The sequence below is a fragment of the Strix aluco genome, chromosome 7, assembly GCF_031877795.1.
Source record: "Strix aluco isolate bStrAlu1 chromosome 7, bStrAlu1.hap1, whole genome shotgun sequence".
Lineage (NCBI taxonomy): Eukaryota > Metazoa > Chordata > Aves > Strigiformes > Strigidae > Strix > Strix aluco.
Window position 1 is genome coordinate 20,525,334 of NC_133937.1, and position 25,937 is coordinate 20,551,270.

At 39.4% G+C, this 25,937-nt stretch overlaps 1 protein-coding gene across 3 annotated transcripts; it reads right to left on the reverse strand.

Annotated features, from left to right (window-relative positions):
* Positions 1 to 347: 347 nt before the first annotated feature.
* ZFAND4 (zinc finger AN1-type containing 4) lies at positions 348 to 25,232 on the reverse strand. Of its 3 annotated transcripts, XM_074830831.1 has the most exons (11): positions 24,801 to 25,232; positions 23,974 to 24,711; positions 22,667 to 22,969; positions 15,312 to 15,387; positions 15,148 to 15,215; positions 14,431 to 14,617; positions 10,248 to 10,395; positions 8,238 to 9,419; positions 7,580 to 7,634; positions 5,142 to 5,259; positions 348 to 3,007 (listed from the first exon to the last, which is right to left on the reverse strand). In XM_074830831.1, exons 3-11 carry the CDS (start codon positions 22,848 to 22,850, stop codon positions 2,872 to 2,874), a joined length of 2,154 nt encoding a protein of 717 aa, XP_074686932.1. In that variant the 5' UTR covers positions 22,851 to 22,969; positions 23,974 to 24,711; positions 24,801 to 25,232; the 3' UTR covers positions 348 to 2,871. The 3 variants fall into 3 exon arrangements, with proteins under 3 accessions (XP_074686932.1, XP_074686933.1, XP_074686931.1); XM_074830832.1 differs by lacking the exons at positions 23,974 to 24,711; positions 24,801 to 25,232 and adding an exon at positions 23,772 to 23,964 and having other exon boundaries at positions 5,142 to 5,256; XM_074830830.1 differs by lacking the exons at positions 23,974 to 24,711; positions 24,801 to 25,232 and adding an exon at positions 23,772 to 23,964.
* Positions 25,233 to 25,937: the final 705 nt, after the last annotated feature.

Here is a 25,937-nt window from a genome sequence, read left to right on the forward strand (position 1 = left end):
TATAAAGCATTAAGAATTCTAGCCTTGTCTACAACTGAAGATTGTTAGCAGAAGGTGCCAGTGCAATTGCATCCCAGGAGACTGCAAACTGAATAGAGATGGGAATTGTAAGCAGGCAGATTTTTATCACTATGGCCTTCTAGAGATTTCAGAGAAAGAAAATATTTTGTTGAAGATCCAAAAACATTTTCTGACACCTCTGTTGTGCTTATCAATTTGACACAAGAATCCTGGAGGTCATTCAACAAGAGACCAGCCTGATTTATGTCTCAAAGGTCCTCAAGCATAAAAGAAGCATGCAAAAAATATTTCACAGGGAGGTAGAGAAGCACACACCAAAGCCACTGTTAAACTTTCATTATGTAAATGCTTTATGATACAATCTAATTACATGAACAAATACACAAAAGCTAAACATTTGTCTATAGCAGATGCATAGCACCACAGTGCACTGACTAATACTCAGAAAACCAAACCATTTAGGTAAGTTTACACAGTAAACAGTTATTAATCCATAGCACAGTCTAACATAGGATTTGGTAAAACCTGACAGCATATAAATTAGCAACTAAGTTAATTACAAATTTAAGTGCTATTAGGGCTGTACTAAGAGTGCCTGTAACACAGTACTGGAGATGAGAACAAAACCAGGAGAGTTCTGCACAAGAAATGTCTGTATTAGGCATAACCAAAATGAGGTATAATAAAAATTATGAGAAGCTACACATGTAGAAGTTAGATTATTACTACATCACATTTCTGAAAAGTATTGTTGAGCACTTCATTATGCATATGCAGAAAGGGAGAGTCACAATCAAGATTTGACTCAAGACTTCCTGCCACACATCTCAGTTATGTAGTCTTACTAAAATTTGAGTATGGCCATTCTAATGCACTGCAAAATAATTTCCTGACAATTATACTTATGCAAAATCAGATTAAGTGAAAACAGCTGATATTATCTTAATTCCACTTCTTACCAAGTCTCTACTATACCTACAATACTTCTGTCTTAAGAAAGTTGCTGAGCCACAAATCGGTAATTGTTGGGAAAACACTAGTATCTTTGCCGTGTTCCTTATTCTTTTCCTTTGGCATCAAATATCATGCCATGCTGGAAATGAAATAAAAACTACAGGCATATTCACGGTACCTAGCACTGCTCAGTAACGACATGTTCTTCATACTAGGTGCAACTGTTTAGTAAAAATGAGCCTAGAGGTCACACACACACAGAACTACCTTTTTACCTTATCACTGCCCAGAAGAATGATTTTAAATTTCCACCCCCCCGCCCACCAAGATCATCACTCTGAAAACTCCAGAAGGTTTAAGAAGTTGCAGGTGGACTACATGAAATGGATTTCCTCCAAGGATGAGAATTCTTCAAGTTACTTCTCTCCCTTTCAGCAATCCCTTTTCTTGTTTTGGCCCAGCTTTTGACTGTCATGCTTACTAGCTGCTACTGTTTGACTGGAATGCAGCACAGATCATTTTAATACCACAACCAACTAAGCAGCTGAGGACTCTGGCAAGAAAGGGACCACGACATTCAATTGTCTAGATGCAATGTGGAGGGGTTTCTTTTGTTTTGGTGGTTTTTTTATTAATCTGTTCATACTAGAACACCTCAAGCAACATAAGCTTATAAAAAGATTTCAGACACGCTAACGGAATGAAAGAGGAAAGGCTTTCAGTAGCTATATTCCTCTGACATCACTTTCTGAAGTAACTGCATGCTCATTAGAGGTATCTCATGCAACTACTGATCTGCCTTTGTACAGTATCAGCTGGAGAGGAAAAAGGCTGCAAGTTAATACATGCCATTTGTTTAACAGGCATTTTGCCTTTGCTAGTACATCTGTAAGACTTCAGGAGGTTTATTTAAAGCACACAGTGTCAGTCATCCTATTCCTAATAAAGTTGGTGGGAATTATCCTACCGACTACAGTAGGAACAGATATGAGCCACTGCTTTTGGAAAAAAAATAATAAATATCTTCCCCCCCCAAGCCCAACTTTTAATTTAGGAGCATGCTGTAAGATAGGAAAAGTTATTTTGTGCATTTATAAGAGCATAAATCAGAATAAAATTTAATATTTATTAGAATTTCTTCCAGTAACAGCATTCAACATCTTAACAAACCAAGTTGTGAAGTCTTAAAAAAATCTAGGATTACAAAAAAAGTTAAAATAAGTTGTTCCTTATATTTAATGGCAACAAAGGGGGAATTTTCTATTTAAAACCAAACTTGTCATATAAACAGTATTATTTTAAGAAAATGTGATTTACATGATATGTAATTTTCAGAATGGATACATGGTGTATGAATACCAATCTGAATGGAACAGAGGGGCAGAACACACTACCCCCTTAAAAATCTCAAAATATGCTGTCTGAAGAAAGGGGAAGGAGGAGGATCTTTCTAGTGAAATAACTTAGAAGATACCACGCAATGGACAAAAAAAAAAAACCCGCAAGAGTACAGAAGACATTACATGACACCCTCATTACAACACACCCTCAAGTCTGGTTATACAGTAAATAAAGTTAGTAAAGTGCATCTTTTAAAGACTTGTCTAGTGAAATAGCTTTTCCAAATATAAAACACAACACAAGACGTGCAGTAACAGTTAAATCATAGTTTAAGTTTTTAAAAACTAATCTTTAACTTTTCATTCACTAAAGAAGAAAAGTTTTAACTGCAGTAGTGTTCACATTATTCTTCAATAGGATGCATCCTCGTGTGCTTTTGTTACTTGGCAAATCTTTAAATATGGAGCATGGCAAAAAAATGCAGTTTAAGCAAGTGCTTCTCTCCATGTAATACAATTCTTCAATGGCAAAATAGCCACATGCAGCACAACCATGTTAGATTTTGGGAAGCTTTGGTGCACTAACGACGGGATTGGTCTCCTGCAAATACCTTCGCCCTGCACTCTTATAGTCGTAGGTGCAGGTGTGAGTCTCTGCATAGCGGTGTGTCGCACAGAAGTTGTTTCCACATCTGAAGAATCAAGAATATTAGAAGTTACAAGCTTTTAGAAGCTTTTAACTCTCTGACATGCTGGGAGCCCTTTGGCTTAATCATGTCTTGTTTATTTGACATAACTGTTTGGATTCTAATCATCCTTGACTGATAACATTAACTGGAAGGGTAATCAAAGTGACATTTTTGTAACTGGATGTTACAGTTTTGACCCAACAGTCTCTTCAGCTGGGAAGTTAACCAAGATCAGTACTCCTGGAACCAGCTAGCAAGGGTCAAACACACTTATAAATTAAGAATGATGGGCTTTGATTTATTTTATTTCTTTTTAAAGACCTCACACAACACCATTTAGTAGAATTCAGAGGACAAAACCACGGAACTAAAGTAATGGCATCAGGTGAAATCCACATAATGCATTTCAATTCCAAACCACATCATCATTCAGGCCACCAAAATAGATGGTTTAGTTCAGCACAACTTCTGCCTGGCATAAACTCAAATTAGTTATTTGAGATTAATAAATACAGATCCAGTCAGCTGTAAAGACACCAGACAGACTAACTATAGGGAACATGACTTCCTATATGACTGGATAAGGGTACATCTTTCCAGTATCAGTTGCAATTTCAGCGAGTTAAGATTATGATTTTTGCCTTCAAACTTGACAGCTCGGCAGCTAAGATTCCTAACAGGAAAAAAGCATTCTCTGGACAGCTCAGCAGCTAAGAGTCCTAACAGGAGAAAAGCATTCTCTGGATGTTGTATCTGATCTAGACAAGTGCTTTAAGTGGAGACTGATATTAGTGTCCTGCTGCCTGATTATTTGATAAAGTTGCTTTTTGACAGTGAAACAATGACATCATTCAAAATCAGAATTCTCTTGAAATGGATTAAGCATTACTTGTCCAACTTACTGTCTCACTATTAGACTATAATCCTCTATTTATCTACCTGGATTTGTAATAAACTCTGCAGTTGTTCCTGAAGCTTTGTGTGCCAGGTAATAAATTTGCTTTTCTTTGGTTCTTGGTCCCATAATCACTGGTTCTCATACGACTGTATTCTCTATTTGGTTCATGTTCCTTTCTAGTAAAAGGTCATATCATTGTTCCTTTTGAAACTAAAACAAATGCTATTCCTGGATATGCGCAATTTCCCCCTTTTCTGTGCTTCATTTTTAACCTTAAGCAAGCTGCTTACTTCTAGAAGAGCTTGCAGCTACTTGTTCAGCAGAAAAGTGTGCAGTGTCCAAAACTGTTTCAAAATCAAAGACTGAAGAGTCAGTAAGGAGGCAGTTCCTCACCCTAAACTCTTCAACACAATTCCCCAATGGCAGAAGTCTTGTTCTTTTTGCAGTTGATTGGCATGAACCAAGATCAGCTTCAAATGTAGGCCTCACAGTGCAGCAGTTCCCAACCTTGACTAGCTCATGGGAAAGGATACTGAGAAAAGAATGTCTCGTCATAAACAATACTTTGAGAACCAAGATGAACAGAGAACGCAGGTTTTTTTAAGTTCTTTTTTTAAAGTTTCCAGTGATCACCACTAAGTTCCAGGCCTCATCGTGTTGTCTGCAAAACATGATTTGGAAGACCAGCACCTGTGTTCTGCTTTTGAGAAGCTCTAGGTGCTCAAAGGTGACTGAAGTCTCACAAGAAACAGAACATGCATAAAAGCAAAAAGCTGTCAAATATGTATAAATTCACAAACTGTGCAGATGTGTTGCAATAGGGCCAAATCTGAGGGAGATTTTCTGAAAAATTGTAACAAACCCAGTTTTTCCTCATGTTGTTAATGATATAATTATTGTCGAGAAACTTTGGAGAACATAAATCTGTAGAAAGTTCTCCCCACACCAGTCAAAAATGTCATTGTTCTCTTTTTGCAATCATGTTCTTCATTTCCTGATACCTTGCATTCCGATACCTTGCATTTCTTGATTTTCTTGGAAGAACATATACCTCAACAGCAGAACAGGCACAACATTCCTGAATTTTAATTCCTGGAGTTTTGCTGAATTGAGAATTGCAACTTTTTTGAAGGTTGTCTTTTGTTTTGCTATGCTTAAGGAATACCATGCAGCACAGAAAACCTTTTGGTTTACCCAGCTATCAATTTTAAACAACAGCTGGTTATTCGCTCAGCCTACCTGCACTCATAGCTGGTTGCCAATCCAGTTTTCTTCCCACAAAGAAAGCAATGCTTTGTAATTTTCTTTTTTGCTTGAATTGAGCCATTCACAGGTGGAAGATGGGTTGCTTCACCTGCTTTCAAAGGTAGAAAGACAGCAAAGACATTTTATTGTTACTTATTCCTGATCACAAACTAGTTAAATGTTATCTTCTGAAACTCAGATTCATTTTGCATTTCTTAGGATCCCTCAAGGTGGGAGCCCCAAAGCCTAAACAGAGAGGAAACAAACCCAAACGCCAAACCAGAAAACACACTTCAAGCCTACAAACACCTTTGGAAGAGGCAGCACAATGTGGGACTTCAACCTGTTATTTTTAACACCTGTTAAAAGTTCACATAAGCAAGAAGTTACAGAAGAAATCATGGTCATCCCAAATGCAAAATGAAAACAGGTAAGGTGATTGGGAAAGCACTGTACACAATGCCTTTCCAAAGAATCAACTGGGCATTCAAGTACCTAGCATCTAGTACATTCAGTAGCTAATAACTCAAGTTTGCCAAATAAATACTGCAACATTTAAATATCTTGCTGGTACTCCATAATTTCAAGAGAAATACATTATTAGACTACAGCCCTCTGTTTAGCTATATGCTTTCATATGGCACTTCGCAGATGTTGGTAAAATTTCTGTACTTAAAAATTTACTTTACTTTGATGTTTTGCCCTGTAATTCTTGGCTGTTGCTTTACTAACTGGAGAGCATGTGAAGAAAAGGCATCTTCCTTCCCTCTGTAGAAGTAAACTCTTTGTCCATAATGTGCTTATGCATATTTATCACATGCTAGGACAGTGAAAGTGAGCAATGCATCCTCTCAACCATTCTTTCAGTGCTTCTACTGCTATATTGTCAGGATGCTCCCAAAAAGTGACCTCATGAGTTCAGGAGTATTTTTTGTTCAGCACATGTATAATCCCAACAGTCATTTCTCAGCTGAGATACAGCAGGCTACATTCAATAGTAACACCAGGCAGTCACTACAAATTGCAGTCATCGCTACCGACCAGTGCTATCCCATTACTATCTAGCATCAAAAGTTCCAGGCAATGTTTGTCCATGCTATCAACTTCATCATCTAAAAGCATACTATTTCAGAAACATCAGTTAGCCCAGTTTGTGAAAAAGACAGAGCTTAAAGACAGCCTCCCTTGTGGACCATACTTAAACAGAATAAACAATATACCTGTCCTCACATTTACAGTCCCTACAGCAATTGCATGTAAACTGAATCTGTCCTTTTGCTGGTTATAGAACAGATCATTAACCAGCCACCCCTCTCTCAAGAGCCTGCACATGATGACACCAACTTTGTCTTTCTCATGTCTAAAACCTTTTGGAAAATACACTTTTGTCTGACATAAAATACACCAGAGGAGTGTCATCTTCATAGTTCTATCCAAAATGACACAGATGACAGTAGGCTTCCCCATCATGCAGATACGGCTATTAGGATATCAACTCTTTCACATGGAGTAGGTAAGGACAGACCTGTTTATTAACTGAGTGCCAATTCAAAGCTGCAACTCTGGTTGTGAAACAAAGGCACAATCCCAAAATATTACAATTACACCATTTTTCTTCTGTTGCAGCTATTTGAAGTTCTATCTTCTAGTTCATTCTCTATACCTAGATCTTAAAATCCTGGAATACATGCCTGCCTCTTTTCCTAAGGTCACACAGAAATAAAAGAAAACCTGCAAACTGTTAAGTCAAAAATGTGAAGAATTGAAGTAATTGTGCTGAGAATCTTTAGCTCACTGTCTTAAGAGTTTTAGAAGTACCAAGCTAGACAATTCCATTCCTCCCAAGAGAATTAATCACATAAGAAATTAATACTTAGGCACAACACATCCATTTTCAGTAGATATCAAGCATTAAGCACTTCACAGTTACCAAGAGTAGGGTAGAAAGAATGATGCCCACCACAAGAAATAAGAGAAAAATCTGCACTGTATCAGTAATCTTCAGCCATTATTGCTTCCTCCCCACTTTTCTTTTGCCAAATCCTTCTGTCTCAGGCTGCAGTCCTAAAGACAATGCTACCGATAAATTTGGCTCTCATTTTAGCACACTCAGAAGTACTCACAGAACTGATCTTTTGGAAACTTCAAAGCAGAAAGTCATGTTTATGTCTACAGATGACATGCAGGATTCATGATTAAAAAAAAAGCTAGGAAAGACTCTGTTATGTCTACTTAAGATCTGGATGACATCTGTGTGTTAAAGAATTGCTTAAAATATTAAAAGTTATACCATGCTATAGAAGTATAATACAGCAAGGACTTTGAAAGCTATATGCCTTACAAAGATAAACGATTCTTGTCCTCTATATATGTGACATACTGGGAAAGATTAAAGAGTCACTTTCAATTATTATTTAAGTCACATTACTTACCTACTCTTTTCCCTACAGCTGCAATACTTCCATTCATTCCAAGTCCATGCGCAGACTAAAAAAAAATTTCCACAAAGAAATTACTAGCAGATGGAAATTACATTAAAAGTTAGGCAGTCTGGTATAAGCTTATTTGAAATCAATCAACGTACCTACAAAGAGTCCAAGACGACTTCTGTACACAAAATTAAATTCTGCAACATAAAGCCTTACTCAAAATGACTAATAGTCTCCCCATACTTCACAACACACCAAAACAACAAAGTACATAAAAGATCTGAAGCGAGGCACATATGGTGCCACTCACAGGACAAACTTTGGAATAACTGACAATTAGTGAGCAGCAGCAGAAGTCAGATGACACTTCAAACACAGACATTCATAATTCTATCATTACAATAACTAATAAATTTTAGTTGTGAACTGAACAACCACTTTAATTTTTATGAAAAATTACTTCTAGGACCCGTTTAGATAAACAGGCAGCTAAGATACCAACAGGGAACTGGAAAAAAGTTTAAGACCATCAGGGATTTAAGTACACCTCCCCCTCCCCATCTGCCTTCCCTGAAAAGACACATGAAAAGTACAGTTTTCATAATGCCAGTACCAGAGAAGACAGGAAAACTTCAATTTCCTTGGAAGCATCAGTACTCACTAGAATATATTCAGCAGCTTCACTTGGAGGAGCAGTTTTCCTAAAGCTTTCTTCCTGAAAATGCTGCAGGTTTGTAGGTAGTGCAATACCAGAAGTCCGAAACCTGCCCGTCCCACAGGAACTCGGTAGACTTTCCCTATTTGCGCTTCGGGCCAGCGAAGCCAGAAATCCCAAGTTACTTACAGAACTCACAGGTTCTTTGGATGCCTTGTTAGCCACATCTGTGATATCCCTAGCCTCTGCTTTAGAAATTACATCAGATCTTTTGCCAAGTGACTCTACTTTCATGCTACGAAACCTAGTAGTCCTAGAAAAAGAAGAGTCTGCTATACTACGGACTTCCAACGATCGAAGCATGCTTGGGGAGGCTGTAGATCTCAAGTTACCAGCCTCAAAACATTTGGGTTGTGCTTGTGGTTTCAGAGAACTGTGACGTGCCACTTGTGCCGAATATCGAAGAGGTGACAAAAGCAGATTTTTCTGAGTACTTAATTCACGAGTACTGAGAAGACCAGCCCCCATTGCTGCAGTGCTTAGCACTTTGCTAATAGGTTTTCTATGTTGCTCTACAGACTTAGATTCTTCATCTCCATCAGACAGTTCAAGTTCTGGGTTCACCTTTCCTATGTCATATATCTCACTACACTGTTCAGTGGTGCTTGCTTCTGTTAACAAAGCAAAAGCATCTGTTTCAGGTAGAAGTTTTTCTTCTGTTCCATATAGTTCTACATTTGTTAGATTCGGAAACAAAACAGCATCCTCCTCACTTGTTGAGGTCACGTTTTCAGATGCTTTCTCTGAATTTGCAGGCAGAGATGAAACAGGAGTCAGAATACTATTTGTAGGTAGTTTTGCATTTTCTAGTTCGACGCGAGATATTTTTGGTGGTAACCTGATGCTACTAACTGACTGAGACCAAGAGCTGCTCTGCCAAGTGTCATCTTCCTTAAGAAAGTCATTAGTTGGGGATGGCATTGTTCTACCAGCAGTGGCTAAAGTAGCCAATGCTGAAAGTGCATTCTGGGAAGACTCTGAGTGATACGAATTCCCAGGAGGAGGTAGACAGGACTGTCCGATATGGGGAAGCACTCTTAAGAACCGGTGACGAGCAGCAGCTGCTGAGCCACTAGATGGTCGAGGAGCCATTGGAGGACGAGGTTTCACCTTGACAGTTTTCTTAGGCTATTAAAAAAAAAAAAAACCAAACCAAAACACATACAACAATTAGTATTCAAATTATGGTTGCATTCAAAGACCTGACTGAGATCATATTCCCAGGAATTCAGACAGTGTAAGGCCAGAAAGGACCAAATCATTCTTTCTACTCCCTCATCTGTTACTACCCATCAAGACTTCACTCCAACATCTGAATTATAAAAATCAAAGATTATAAGCAGAAAAGGCTTTTTAGTAAATAGGCCACATGTCAGCAGAATAGAAAAGGGAAGCTAGAATGCCATCAAAATTATCAAGAGCAGCTTAGGGTCTCTCAAGCAAAACGAACAATGAAAGAAAGTGTATTTTCATTATACATCTAGTTAACCTAGACAGACATGAACACCAGCATAATGTTTTATCTTCTAGGTAATCTCATTCTCATATTTAACTTTATAGGCTTTTCAGTTACAGTATTTCTAATGAAGTTTAACTTAAGAGAAACATTGATTTTTACCAGAGTAATACTAGAAACAATGCTACTTAAAGTATTGTAAGAAAAAAAAAAACCCCACACCCCAAAATAATGACACACCCAAAAAAACCACTCCACACAAATAAATCCAGGACCAGTGTGAATTCTTTCAATGTGGACAGGTAGATCCAAGTAAAGCCAATGCCCCACAGCAGAACATTTATACAACATAATTTATTTAAACAACAGATAAGAAATCATTCACCCTTGATAATTTTACTTCCCAAGACAGCAAAGTATCTGACCTGCTTTTTCGAAAAGCCAGCACTAGGAAAAGTGCAAGCCATTTTACAATAGAAAAATTGAAATCACAACTTCACCTTTTTACTCAGATTCATGTTCTCCATCTTTGCCTTGAGCAGTTTCATTTTATTCATAGTAATTGAATTCTCAATAATCTGTTGGCCAGAAGGTGATGCCTCTGTCTCATCTTCATCATCAGCGTATAAATTATAAACTGAACCACCACTGAAAATAAAAGAAAGTTTGTGTTCACCCAATCAAGTAATTTAATTATGTTTTCAACGTAGAGTATTCTCACACCTAGAAGGTCATATCCGTAGTTGATCTGTTGACAAAGCATTATGCAAAACTGTATGCAAAGACATTTCAAATTCATTTATTTTAGCACCTTATAAGGTGCTCACGCAAAGTGATGATGCTGAAATCAGAACATAGCCACACTTCTGGGAACTTGTTATACCACGTACAGTTGGTTCACACTCACTATATATTTTCCCCCACAGAGGGAATATCCAGTTCCACAAATGTCTCCTGAAGATATGGCCAAAGCTGTTAACTGTGCGACTCAGACAACAAGCTGATCAGTTTTCCAATTAACCAGACACTGGCATGGAAGGAAAGTCCAAATTTCTATCCATCCTGAGGGGTGTTTTCACCATAAATGGAAATGGAGGGGTCACCCATGTGGATGTGATAGTCTATTTCTCCTTTTCAAAATAAAAAAAAAAAAAAAAAAAAAGATCAGTTTAGGTTTCCAAGGAGTCTCATGTTTGGAAAAAAAATGAACAGATTAGAATTGCTAGTCCCAAGACAAAATTTTTTAACTTGTAGTCACTGGTAATTTATAGCATCACATTGCCTTTTTCCATTCTGTATTCTAACAGAACGCAAACCCCTGATGTTTTAAAGTCAGTATCTGACTTGTTTTTCCTATGAAGCAATGAAGCATTAATCACTCACATCCAATATTTGACACCGAAATGAAACAACCATTAGGAGTGTCCAATTCATTACAAATCAATGCATTTTCAACACTGTATATAGTACATTTTAAAGAGTGTTCTAATTGTTCCATTAGGCTGTCAGCATCTAGAAATCGTGACAATCGGGTAACTCCCCTGTGTTTATACAAATGTCTTAACAGATTTAACTGAAGTTTCTACTCTCCAAAAGAGACCAAGGAAGAAAAGTCAGTACCAAAAAAAAGATATTTCACTAATTAGAGGTGGCATCTTACCTGATTCTTGGAAATATTCTGTTGCCCTTAGTCAAGAGCCAGTATTTGTGCACTGACCCTCCAAATCCATTGCCTAAAATGTAGCAAAATTCTGAAGGCAGCACAGCTGGGAGACAGATCTTTATGAGCAAGATAGCAGCAAATTCAAAGCAAGGGTCAGCAAAACAGTCCAGTCATTCCTTACCGAAAACTGAACAGCTCTATATGAGGACAGTCAGCACGCATATTACATATCTCTCCTGGTAAAGATTCAACAACAAAGAACCATTTCAGAATTTTAACTCTGCAAAGACTTAAGTCACCAACCCAAAACAATTCTTTGAACTTCCCTTCCTTCAAGGTGAGGATAGAAAGAAAAGTGATACGTCTCACATGATTGGTTGGTTTTTTGTTTGTTTTGTTGGGTTTGGTTTTTTTTTTTTAATTCAAGAATAATTTTTATCCTTTTTCTTGCATTTTCTGACTAAATAGGAGCCAAAAATACTAAAAAAAAAAGGCAGTAACAAAAGGATTTTTTGCTTTAATGTGATTGTAAAATTATAAAAGTTGGAGAGGGAACTTTGTTCTTGATGATACTTTTAGCTCATTTTCAAATGAGTAAGTTTCAAATTTACTTTGTCCATAGGTGCCAACATTCCTGAGATTTGCTTGTAAAATGCGTGCCTCAAAAGTGATCAGTAGCTTGCTGAAACTGTTTTGACACCAGTGCCTGCCAGTCCTCTACCACAACTTCAAAAATTTTCTTTTAATCCAGTGACAATAATCATCATACATATTTACACCTTGTCAGGTTTTAACCATTAACTTAACCACAGATAAAACACAATAATCTGGAGAACTATAAACCAAAACCCAAACCAATGTCTCATTTCTAAATTGCAGTCACTGAATTCTACTCCACGCATAAGCAAGGTCAGAAAAGCTGGTAAACAAGTGCCTCAAAACGCTCAGTCACCAGTATACCCACACATTTGTCAGTGTGGAAAACACTAGCATTCAGAGTGATTCACAGCCTTCCTCTATAATGATCAAATAAAAAGGTCTGATTTGTTTCCATTCTCTCCTCCATTTGCTACTCTTCCCATTTCCCACAAAGTTGGACCCGGCTATAATAACAAATTCAAAAACTAGGATATTCCCCCTCCCCCCAAAAATTTACTGTCTGTCTTAGAAAAGTTAATAAATGAACTACCATAGAAAACATAGAGGAAGAGAAACAACTCAAACTGAATGTTTTCAACTCAGGTAGCTTCTAACCTAATTGGATCATTGGACCAGCGACAGCACATTTCTTAAGCATAATTTGACTTTTATGCATGCTGCTGTGCTTTGAAAGGCTTACCAAGATGCCTTGTCAGAGCCAAAAGAGTTTACTCCTCCGGTTTGATACATTTAGACAATCTCAAGTATATTACTATTTAACCTATACACTAGGATTACCTAATTGAAAAGTACTAAGAGTTTCAGACAATTGTCCATGCTAGTTTTAAATGGGGCGGGGGGGGGGGAAAATCACACACAAGAATTTGAACACATAGGCAGACACCAGGGAGCCCATTATACCCAACAATGAAAGTTCAAGCTCCTTCTGACAACTTCTTGCATCAGCTCACAGTATAGCATCTACAGTCCTAGCTCTGGATTGGTTTGGATGTTCTTTGGAGTTAAAAGGTAAAAGGAAACAATTTGGTAATAAGCAGGGTATCAGTGAGAACATGAATTACACCTATCTGCTCTTCTTTCCAGAAGTATATCTAGCCCAATACATCAGCGAGATTCTCAGTTCTTACTGATGATGGTGGTTTTTACTTATTTCAAATCTACACACAATACCGTATGTGGCTATTTACTGAGAAAGGGCATAGGGGCTAAAAAGATCACAGACCTAAAATATTGGTATCTTTTTCCCTACAGTATATCAAATACTATCTCTGTCTATTCTGTGTAATGATGTGCAAATTCAACCTTGGTATTTCATTCAGCGTGTGGTTTTTAAGTACACATCTCCTGTAAAAGTTTATGAGAGCAGTATCACTCTGAATCACACTGAATATAAACCCAGTACAAAGCTCTTCCTTTCACTTTGCAATCAGGAACAACAATAGTTACTTTAAACAGTGCAAGTCTTAGCCTTGGAGAAAACGTAGCTAGTCTCCAGAATAGGAACTCCTTTCCTTACAGTTGTATGAATATTAAGTTCTTCAGGGGATAAAAAAAAACCTACCCAAAAGCTGCAGTATAAACACATAATTTAATAATTTTTAATAGATATTATCAATTTTGACAGCCTTAGGAAAAAGACTACTAATCTGTTTACTACAATGTAGTAGCTTAAGTGACATACTTGCTCTTCTGATAACAGTACTTTGATTCTGTGACAGTGATTGAGACAAGTTTGGTACCTCAACAGTAGCTAATCTGAGGCCTAATTATGTCCAAAGGCTAGCTCTAATGGTAATTACTTCAGTATACTTAAAAGCAAACAAATAAACCCCACCAAAAAGAACAAAACAAAAAAATACCCCCAAGCCCCAAACGCCCAGTTCCTCTGAAAAAGCCTCTTAATTTTGCACTGCCAATCCACTATTCCTGACTAATCATTTGGTCAAGTCATATCCATACGAAAAAGAAAGTTAATGCTGTGAACAGAGAAATGTTTATAAAACTGAACAAATGCCTTAAGATGGAAGAGGAAGTACTTAACAAAAGTTTTTAATATCTTTATTGCCAAATTGACTCTCCTATGAATGTTCCCTTTTAGAAAGGGCTGGAATGTTGAGAATTGCCTTAAGCACAAGGTCAGCTTTATCTCACTCTATTCACACACACAGTGTTAGACAACTGTCAGCATAACCACTAACCACAAAGTACTACTGTGTTGGTATGCCACCCAGTTACAGAATTTTAGCAGCCCTTAGGGCACAATTCTTACAATATTCCAGATAAGTTTATTTGTTGACTTAATCAAAATTATACAGCATTCCCCTTTTGAAGAATAATATAAAGATCAAAACCAACTTTACCTCAAAGATTCAGATAACGGTGTTAAAGTGCCATCTCCCCGGTCTACCACACGGAAGAAATTCAACTGATCTCCTTCACGATATACTAAAAAGGTAACTTGTTTGTTGGATGGCCCTTTCTCCCAGATCTCATCTCTAGTGGGATCCATGTATTCAGCCATTTCCCTGATAGGGTCTTCCACAGGAACTACAAAGAGAAAAAACAGAATAAACCAAAATTGTTATTATTGTTTTGATCACCTTTGAGAGCTCAGCTCAGTTTACAATGGGAATTCCAAACCTAGAAGACATAAGTCTTTTACAAGTAAAAATTATCAAGGGGATTTATCCACTTTCACTCCTCTATAGCTGATCCACATAAACAAGTTTTATCATCAGACTGAACCACTGCCTAATTTACTAACTAGATTTTTAAAACTATATGTATAACGAGATTACAGTATCATTTTTTCTGCAGATGAAGAGGTGCTGATTTTAAGACTTGATGATTCTATGCAAAGATACTTGTTAAACTAAGGGTAAACAAGATGAAAGGGATGGTGCACTTGGGATGCTAAGGAAGAAAAGATGGAAAAAAATCCCTCCACTTTTGTTAAGTATTTCTCCAGTTAATTTGGAACTGAACTCTGCTCGTCTAAAAGGCTTAGCTAAGAGAAGCTATTTACAATTTTAAGATGTCGCATGAAAACCACTATTTTTAAATGAGTTAACACCTACCTCTTCTAGTGTTAATAGGTCCACCTCGCATAGCCAGAACTAACTTCAGAATGCAGCCTTCTGAAATGCTGTAAATAACAATAAATAAAATTTTTGTAGCATTTTCTACTGCTTATGCTAACAATCATTCAGAAACATTAACTGCAATTTTATTCTATACTTACTTATAATCATTCAAACAATAGTCATCCTTCAGTTCTGTATTATTCCAAATTAAGTGCTGCTGGGAGACAGGAATACCTGAACAAAATAATCAAACAAAAAGACTATTAAAATTGGAGCATGGTGGGAGGGTTCTTGGGAAGTTTTGCTTTTTGAACAATGTGAGGAGAGGTGAGAAAATACATCACAGGGGAAAGAGAGGAAGCAGGACAAGGACAGACACTTGAGTAGCCTTCAGTCATGACATCCAACCTCACAAATAGTTATTAAGAACAAAGCTAAGATTTTCAGCAAGCTTGTGCTCACACACCAAGTTCAATCTTCTGACTCAACAAGGGGTCTGCAGTAGTATTCAGTTGCTTCAGGCTTACTGAATACTTGCTCTTTTCCAGTCATGAGATACGGGAGGTTTTTTCCTGTTATCCGTATCTCAGAGTTTTGAGCCTACTGAGAGAAGAAACAGGATAAAACTTCTAACTACAGAACTGCTTAATAATTTAATCACAGACTGATTTCGTATTACTCAGTAAAGACAAGGTTGCATTAAGGTAACTGGTGGCAGCTCTAATACAGTGGTGACAACTGTAAGTGTGTTTTTATCCCTACTTTGTTTGGAACCTAAAAGTTCACATGTACAATATAGTACCATGGCCATTAGTCAAACTTTGTACTACAAATACTTTTATTTTGTTGTGGGTGTTCTTTTAGGACATCAGAACATTTTATTACTTATATCCACTAATACTCATTTTCAACTCAAGTTCTGGGATGGATTTGGCTAAGTATTTTTTCTTAAAAAGAAAGTAAGCATACTGAATATTTGTTCCTTACTTAAAAAATCCATATTCTACACAAAAACTAACTTTGTTTCTTTTTGCCTGCAAAATCAACTCATTTAGATACAGATACAATACACGTTAAAGATAATAAGCTTAAGCTGGTACAACCTGAGGTCTTCACACTTTTTTACTAGAATGCTGCCAGTAGGAAGAACAGGACAGTTATGAAAGGATAAGACATATCAGACTGCAAAAAAAAAAAAAAAAAAATTAAGACCAATAGGAAGACCAATAGGGTTTTTTTCCTTTGAAATAAAAAAAAAAATCTTCCCTTCAGCATCAAAAAGTAGTACTGTTGCTCAATTTGTCTAGTGAAATCCAGGTGATTAAGATCTCACTGTGCATTCCTGACAAATTGTAATTAAAATGACAATCTATAGAAGTCAAGAACTACCCTTTTTTCAAAAAGTTCTAAACACTACTCCTCAAAGTAGTAAAATATATTAATTGATTTTCCAAAAGGTTACATTAGAATAACCTTATCTTATACTTCTATTCATTGCATGTTCAGATATTTAAAAGGAAATGCAAGTAGCAAAGCTACACAGTAAGACTTCCCAGTAAAGACATCTGGCAAGAGAGGAACACAAAGTTCAGCCTTTCAGGTGGCTTCCAAAAACATCTCAGCTTCACAAGGCTTGCAAGTGTGCTTAGCAAGCTGAGGCAAAAGGTCAGTTAAGTAGCCCCTTCCTATCTGGAGGAAGGGCACAAAACTACCAATGCCCATCACCAGCAAGAAAGAAAAGGGAACCAGATTCTGGTGAAAGTCCAAGCAGATTCAACAGGCAAGTAGGAGACATGCTAAGTGGCCATCCCCGTGCAGAGGAGGCAGTGCACTTTGGAGGAACCGTCACTGTTATATAAGTTTTAGAGAAGATGACAATTGCCTTTTCTCAGCACAGCTCACATTTAGATCTTCTATCAACAACCAACAGAAATTTACTTCACTTGGATGGCATTTAACTTGAATCTCGTATCCTCTGGAGTCCACAAGACATTTATGAGGTATGTTCATACATTAGACTAGCATAATTGCTACTATGCTACCAGCTATTTAATAACTGGTTATTGGTTATGTTTCAAGTCTGCAGCGTAAGTAAAAAAAGAACAAGCTGGCAACAGCCATTGAATCTACAGTGAAGTTCTTTTCTGTGTTGTTTTGCAGTCTTCTGATTACCAACAGTCATTACTGTCTGCATTTGTTATGGTTTCAGCAGCCTCCAAGGAGCGATTTCCAATTACTTTGATAAACTGAGAGAGTATGTGTTAAAAAGGCTGGCTTGCAACTGGCAGTACTGCAGTGAAACATGGTTTTGTTCATTTAACAATAACAATGTATTTTTGATTAAATGAACAGATGAAAAGACTATACTTTGATGGGAAACAGACACATCTTTATTACTAATTCCCTTTTATGCTGCTTTTTCAGAACTCTGTATTTATACATGGGGGAAATGGTATGTGCTTCATAGGTTCAGGTGCAGGAAAATGTGTGTCAGTTGTCCCTTTTCTGGATCACAATAAGGCTTTCTTGAGGAGACATTTGCACATGGGATCAGCATGTAAGATTGGCAACAATAATGAGAACTGAGATACCCATCCACTATCCCCTCTCCCTAAGCAGCACGTAACTGTATCACTTGTGTGCTCTAAATTGGTACCTAGAGGAAAGTAGAGCAATAAGCTCAAATGGAAGTGGGCTAGCCAGGTGATGCTATAAGAGGACAGAAGAGTCTGCAGACTGTCTACTGAAATGGCTGCAGATGTGCTGACAATCCGACCTACTAAAATGGGGGGAGGAGAGGAGAGAAGTAGGTACGTCTCTGAATCAGCGTATCAGATGCACCCTTAAGCTTCACTCCTTTACTCTTCTTTCTGGCATGCTAAGTAGGCTCACCAGAGAAACTGATGTGGTCAAGTCTGACCCAGAAAAAAAAACCCCTGTAGATTTCAGAACAAACTTAATTTTATGTTGTGGGTAGAAGGTTACTATGTTTAAACAGACAACAAACACTTCAAAGTCAAAGTTCAAACAGTGTACTTATCTTTCATCAGTGTTGAAATTCTGGAGAGTTTCTTAAACATTTACTTTTTGTTCCTGCTTACAGAAAGGCTGGGCTGACAGTCTTATTTTACCCCACAAACTTGCTACGCTACAGGAGAGGTGCAAAGACTCACAACTTAGAGCAGCAGGATGGTTTTTGTAACTGACAACCCCCCCCCCCGACTTTCATTTGCATGATAGTAAGCTAAAGCTAGTGTAAATGGTGATCAGTATTGACCTACACTTTATCCTAGAGACAGACAAAGAGGAGACTAACAACAGCGAGTCACCAGTAACTGAATACAGGCCCACAAAATTCCTGACAAAGGTGACCTTATTTACACCTTCCAGAAGCTGCTCTAACCATCTGATCTGGGCACAGGCTTGCATTTGCAGGAATGTTTTCCCCACTCAGACAAGGCAGAAGCCTAAAAAAGGCTTAATGAATTTCTAGTGCCTATCAGCACAGTAAACAGGCAAATGACAAAGCAAACAGTAGACATAAAGGAAAAGTAGTAGACAGAAGAGAAGCAAGATTGGTTCTGTTAAAAACTCATTACACTTGTGCAATCCACTTACTCCAGTCCTGACAGAAGCATAGCTATTTTCTTTAATACAAGTAGTACAAATATTATGCCATACTCTGAATGCACAGAATATTGAAAGAAATTACATCCAAAAGAAGTCTGCTTGATATTCATCCAGTTCCTTTCACTTAAGGTGAAGCTACTGTACACAAGCAGCAAAATAATGGCAGCAAAAAGACCAAAGAAAAATAACAACTCATGATGAATTGAGAGTACACATACATACAACAAAGTTATTGTTGCATCTGTCATTCTCTGCTGAACACAAGCATTCCAAATTAAGATGTACTCTGAAAGCTAGTTGTCTTTCCCCATTACAATAATACAGGAATAAGAGAGCACCTAAATTTTAATCTATAAAAGGTAGATGTTTCCATATATACAGATCATAAAATTCAGTTGGAGTACATGTACAACAAACCATGACTGAGTTGGTTTTGCCGATTTTAAAGCTAGCTATGTAAATGAAGGCCTTAATACTCCATACTGTAGAATGCATATTATTTCCTGCAAGTTAATAATACCAACACCAAATCCTAAATGTCACCTCCTCCCTTGAGATTCAATCCTATCTTACTGAACAAACATGTTTAGAGGTATTATCTATGGGTCTTTAACAGATGAAGGAATTAATCATACTAGGAATACACTATCTGAATGTTCCTTCTGTAAAATTCAGTATAGTAATTGGTGTTTCTAAATGAAGAATACTAAACTTTGTCCAGCCCAGCAGCTACAAAGACTGGTGCAATGGAGGAAGCAAGAAGATATTTTCTCAGTTTAAAAAAAAAAAAAAAAAAAAAAAAAATCAACCCATAAATGCTATTTCCTCTTTCAATGAAATCCTGCCATTTTTAAGTACCATTCATGTATTAAAGCTCAGTCTTTCATGTCATCTTGAAACTCAGGTACCATCCTATCCATGTCTATCAACATGTGATCCTGCTTTCAAACACAAATATTCAACAAGTAAAACCAATGGAGTAGGTAGTGCTAGTGGCAACACTATGCTGTGCTGCTGGCTGTGTGTATTCTAGCTTTTACGCCACCACTAGAGAAAAAGGGAGCTATTTCTTATCCAGTGTACCATTTTATAAGGTTCATTTTGCGAATCTGAGACTAGGAGCAATTCACCCTAGGTGGCTCCAAAGTCAACATTGTAACAAATCTATTTTTGGATACCAAAAACGGAACCTATTTGAGGACAAATGCCTTGATTTGATCCAAACACCCATCAGATCTGCTTTTCTTCAATTTATCAGTAGACCTGCACTGAAATGTCAGATATATTAGAACCCATTAATAAATTTTTAGACATATTATTTAATGACTAAACTGAACTGGAAACAGAAAGCTGGAGATCTGGAGCTCTTTCTTAGTAAGGTACCAATGTCTACTACAGCTATCTAAGCAAAGCCTTTCCATACCAGATCATTAAACAGGCATCAAGAATGACAAACAGTATCAGAAGTATACAAAATTCCTAACATACCATCCATATTGTCCTTTCTTATTACAGTGCAGTCTATAGCTACTGATACTCCAATTGTTGACAATGATCAGTTTGTCTTGATTTAGTTTTATTATTAGCCTCTTACAATTAAGAAGCACTGGTGAACAAATTTGTTAACTTCTGACAATTCTTGGAGAGCTCAGGTCTCGGATCATTTTCCCAAAACTTGTCTTTTTGTATGCTTACATACCATCATCCTCAACACCCAAATGAGTATATGGAGACAACACGCATACTAGGGACCCTATATAGCCTCCCAGCAGTGTAGGAGGCATTCTCCAGCCAGCCATGCAGCTTCAGGCCTGATGAAAGTTAACACAATACAATGACAAAAAGTGGAAAACAGCAGCAGAAACAGGAACAGATGTAAGCTTTCTGCTTCCCATGCTAAATTACAACAGAAAAACTACTTTAGGATTTTTGCTCCACCTGGGTGATTTATTGCTTCAACTTGTGCACTATAATAGGAACTATGTCACTGAAAAGTTATTTTTTTTTTAACATGCAACAACCACCCCAAATGCAACATAAAATTGTCATTGTGTATCTGTCCCCTTCACGCATAGCTGATCATTCTGTTTTCACTCTGCCTCCTATAAATCATATTAATCAGGACATTACAGATATTTTAACTCTGTTCTGGAGTATCAAGGTATTTAAAATGATTTCTAACAATTCAATGATAAGCACCAGTGAACTCTTCATTTTTAAATGAAATTTACTTATTAATAATTAAGTATGTACTGCAGGCACCTAAGCCACTAATTACCTTATCTTATGAACTACAACATGTGAACAAAATTCTGAACAACATTATAACTATTACTGAGCTGTTCTTCCAATAAGAAATTACCTTTGTAAGTTAGGCAAACCCAGCCTACAATAATAAACTAGGCATAATTCAATATGTCTATTGTAATGTCCCATTTTGGACTACAAGAAATTCAAATTCCTCTTCCTCACATCTCCCACTGGTCTCTCTTCATGCATCCTTTAAACCTCACTCCATCTATACTGTCCAGATATCCTGCCTTCTCCTGCACTTCATTGCTCATGCTCCCTTTTAATTCACTCTTAGCTAGCATTGTATCACATACCTGCTTGCATCTCTCCTATGCCTATATTCAGTCATGGAGAAGAAAAACCCTTTTCTTGTTTCACCTCTAGCCTCCAGAAGCATCTCAACACATTCTCTGACTTGTGATTAATTATGACCCTGTCCATAGGAAACAAAAGCACATCCACATAGCTGCATTACTGTAGCTACGCTGATGTAAACTAGTTGTCTGCGTGGTAGAGCTTCTACCATGTCACCTTACCAGCAAAAAGTCACCCCTATTGTTGCAATGCTTCTGTGTTTTAAGACTTGTGCCAGCTACACTTTTTTCCATCCATTAGCGCAGATTTCCGTAAGAGGAGAGTATCTAAGATTCAAGTGTAAGGCATCATATTACATCTCCCAGAGAGGGGGTTCAACACAGACAGAAGCATGAAAAGCATGTACAGGTATACCAGGGAAAGAGAGGATTCCTTTTCTTAAAATGAGCAACTCCAATACTCTCAGCTTGTGCAACTACGTAATTGTAACTCCTCCCAAGTGAGAAAGAGGACTTCCAAGTAGCTAAATCACATTCTTTCATGCAGGATCATTCTCATTGTAGAGGGAAATGGGTGAGAGAGGACTAATTTACATCTTTTCTCCTTGCATTAGCACCACAACTGGCCTCATAGCTTAAAGGAGGTTTTCACTTTGCAAGATGTGCCAAGTTTATCACTTTAAGACAAAGCACTGCTCAGCCAGACCTCTACCAGCAAAAGATCACTCACCTAAACAAAATTCAAATCAGTAACTTCATACTGCCTTTGGGATTTGCCTGCACTGCAGTTGCTCTTGCGACTGCAGTATCATAAACAAAACATAAACTGACTAACGTAAGAAGCAACAACCATAGCACCTAGTTCAAAGTATGCTCAGACAGTTGCAATACAGACACACTGCTCAGGTTTACAACCTTGCTAGTTAACAAACAACTTTTGTCAGACAATCCTTTCAACACCAAAAATACTATATCCCATATAATATCAAAACAATTAATGATTTACCATAGACTTTAAGATTTATCTCAATAATAACATACAAAAAAAGAAAAGAGCAGCAAAACCACAAATTCCAGTGAAGCTTAAGCCATGAACTCATAGGAAAAGGAAAGAACAGAAAAGCAACTCAATTCCAATTAAACTGAAGCTGTAAACCAAACGCCTAGCTTATATACATGTTATTGAACAAGTAATTTATCTGGTTCGATTTTAGCAATTATAATTTGTAAAACAAGACTTCCTCTAAAGTTTATGCTGAAATAAGAGAGAATAGTACCTTCCAGTCTTTGAATTTTAGCTTTCACAGAAATAACTGTTTCAAAGGGGGAAACTCGCAGTTCAAAGCACGTTCCTGTGAGCGTTTCAATGAAGAGCTCCATAGTTTCATAAAAAGGAAGCTTGTAGTGAAATGGTCCCATATTATCTTCATTGAAAAAAGGAGGTTCTTTCTTGTTGGCCATTACAAAGGATTTAAAACTGTCTTGTAAGAAGATCTGTCAGAAAACTACATTCCACTTCTATCCAAATCAGCTTTGAGGACAAGTGTGGTGCATTGCTGCTCATGTTTGGGATTTTTCACCTATAAAACAAACAAGTATAGTTCTAACCACATCTGAACATAGCTATTAAAAGACAGTTTCAATTTATTCTTAATGAACAATAAAACAGCTATTAAGAAGCAGTAAATTACTATCTAGGTCGTGCAACAGATAACCACAAAAAATATTAGTAACATCGTAGTTTTAGGGTCAGTCGGCATTCCAGGTCCTACCTACTACCTCTATTATTTCTGCTTTCACGACCACCATGACAACCCGCGATATTAACGGCCAAAGCCTCCTGACAAGGGCTGAGCCTTCAACAGGGTCAGGACCGGAAAAACTCCAGAAAGATGTAACACCAGGGACTCATCCGGGCTCGGGGAAGGCAGAGGAGGTGGCGGCAGCTTTGCCCCCCCGGCAGCGCCGCTCTCCCGGCGGCCCGGCCCAGCCCCCGCCCCGGGGCGGCAGCCCGGCCCAGGCCAGCAGAGCGGAGCGGAGCGCCCGCAAACAAAGGAGCGAGCGCAGCTGCCCGCCGCCCCCCACAGCCACCGCGCCTCTGGGCGGCCTCACAGCCCCGGTGGGACGCAGGCCCCCGCCACCCATGCCAGCCGTACCCCCAGCACACCCTCGGGGGGGAAACACCTCCCCCCCTTCCCTCCAGGGACGCACTTCACGCTGGCGGGGCTGGGAGAGACAAGGGGTTAGAGCACTGCCCCTCTCTCCCCCGCCGCGGTCGGCGGTCCCGCCGCAAGGCCCCTGGGGGCGCCGCGCTCCCGAGGGCCCCAACACCGAGCCGGTCCGCGACAAGAGGAGGGAGGGCGGGGTCTTGTCTCATCTCACCTGCCGCCGCCGGGCCCGCTCTGGGGGAGACACGGCTCCTCTCCACCCCGCGCAGCCCCGCCCGCCGCGCCTCACAGATGCTCGCCAGCCCCGGCGGGCCTCACGGAGCGGGAGGGACAACCGCCGCCGCGGGAGAGGGACAGGACCCGGCACCCGCCCGCGCCGCCGCCGCCACTCGCTCCCCGGCAGCCTCCGCGCCTACCTAGCCTTTACGACATCCCCGCCAGGCGTCCTCCGACGGGCCAATGCGACGCCCGTTCTCAGGCAGCTCGCCCAATCAGCCCCCTCGAGGGGCGGTGCTCCCGGCGCCGCCAGGGGCGGGTGTCCGCCGAGGCCGCGGCGCGCCGCTCTCGCTTGTTGTGGTCGTTAGGAGGCGGGTGCGGAGCGTGCGCGGGGAAGGACCCGGATGCAGCGTTCCCACTGCTCACGGCGGCGACGTCACATCCGCCCGGGCGGCCGCGGTGGCTCCTGGAACTTGCAGTCTGACGAGGGGAGGGCTGATGGCGGCCCGCCGGCCTCCCGCCGCCGGCGCGTGATGGGGCAGGCGGGGAAGGGCACGGCTGAGGGGGCGGCAGCTCCAGCCGCTCGCCCCGGCCCGAGCACTGGGTGCGCACCATTGGCCTTTCCTCAGGGAAAACGCAAACCCGGCATTTATACCTCAAACTCAAGCTCAGGGGCGCCCAGGAATTACTAACAGCGCAGTGCTGGGTCCAGGTAGAGCAGGAGGGGGATGACTCCCAGCCTGTGCCGTCCTCGCCCCTGTCCTCAGCCAGGACACAGGCCTGGGGCAGCCCCTGCCACCGGCAGGGAGAGGAGCACTGCTCTCAGCACCTTTACTCAAGGTCAGTGCTTGGCTCCACTCAAACTTCAACATAAGGCAGTCAGGCTGGCCTCCAGGAGCAGTGCTTCCTTCAGATGATCAGAGTCTTCTGGCAAGATACTAGAGAAAACGAGCTTAGCTTATTAGGAGGTGCTAATTACATTAACCACTTTATTTTCCATTTAGGTTTTAAATTATGAAAGACTTACCCTGACTCTAGCTGTTGGGTTTCAGGCCTGATTAAAACAGTGGTTTTTGACATGCACGCAGCTGGTATGGGACCCTTCCAACAGAGAGCACTAAGTCCTGGGTGCTGTAACACTAGGCCTCCAGCTCTGCCCTTCCCAGAAAATGCAGCTGTGGTTTATCAAATTTGCTAAAGAAGACACACCAAGTCAAAACTCAGTTAAAAAAGCCACCACTTAGACCAAGCTGTCCCAAACGTGAAGTGGCTAGACCAGGATTTGCAGTCTGTTACGGACAGTTAATTGAGGACCACACAGTTTAACAGGGAGAAGGGACTTTCCCTGGACCAGTTTAGAAAGACAGGGGGAGAGGAAAGGTTTTGATCTATGTCATGGTGCAAGTTTCTATCAAGAGCTTTTCTCTACTGGGCTTTCACATTAAAGTTTAAGAAACACTTGAAGACAGGAGCTTTTTCTTCTTCTACTCCATCAGCTTTTAGCCCCCAGGGTTCTTAGGTTGTGAACAGCACTCTCTGCAATGCTAAAAGAAGTTATTAATGAGAAGGGCCGAAAAGAAAAAAGGATGCAGGAAAGAAATAGAAGAATTCACCATGTTTTTCCTCTTTCCCCCAGAATGTCTTTGAAGCCCTTCTAAGCACAGAAGAAAGGAGTAAAGCAGCAGTCCAAATCACGTACGAGGCATATGCAGCAGATGTAATGCCTATAAATAAAGTGCAAGTGCTCTCACTGTAGACACCCATTTGTAAATAGCTCCCACATTCTTTTCCAAGCTGCTACTCCCAACTTACCCCCCACTTAACATGAATCATTGCCAGGCCCACCTATGGCGCAAATCAATACACGATGTTTCTCCTTTATCCCTTCCAACCTTTCCTTCTGCTTTACCCTCATTAGTGCTAGATGCTTTTGCTGTAGTATTTACTGTGCCTGATAAAGTAAATCCAACTTGAGAAACAAGAGACTGAAGCAGATGTCTCAGAATAAGGGCTTCAGTGAAAGTAGGAATTGATCTCAAAGAAGTCCTCTGAGTACATGATTTAAATTCACAGAGAGCAGAAGTCTTAAGAGTTAAAGATAAAGTAGTACGTCACTATCATAAAAACAATGCATCTAGTTTTAAAGTCAGAATTGCAGGCAGTC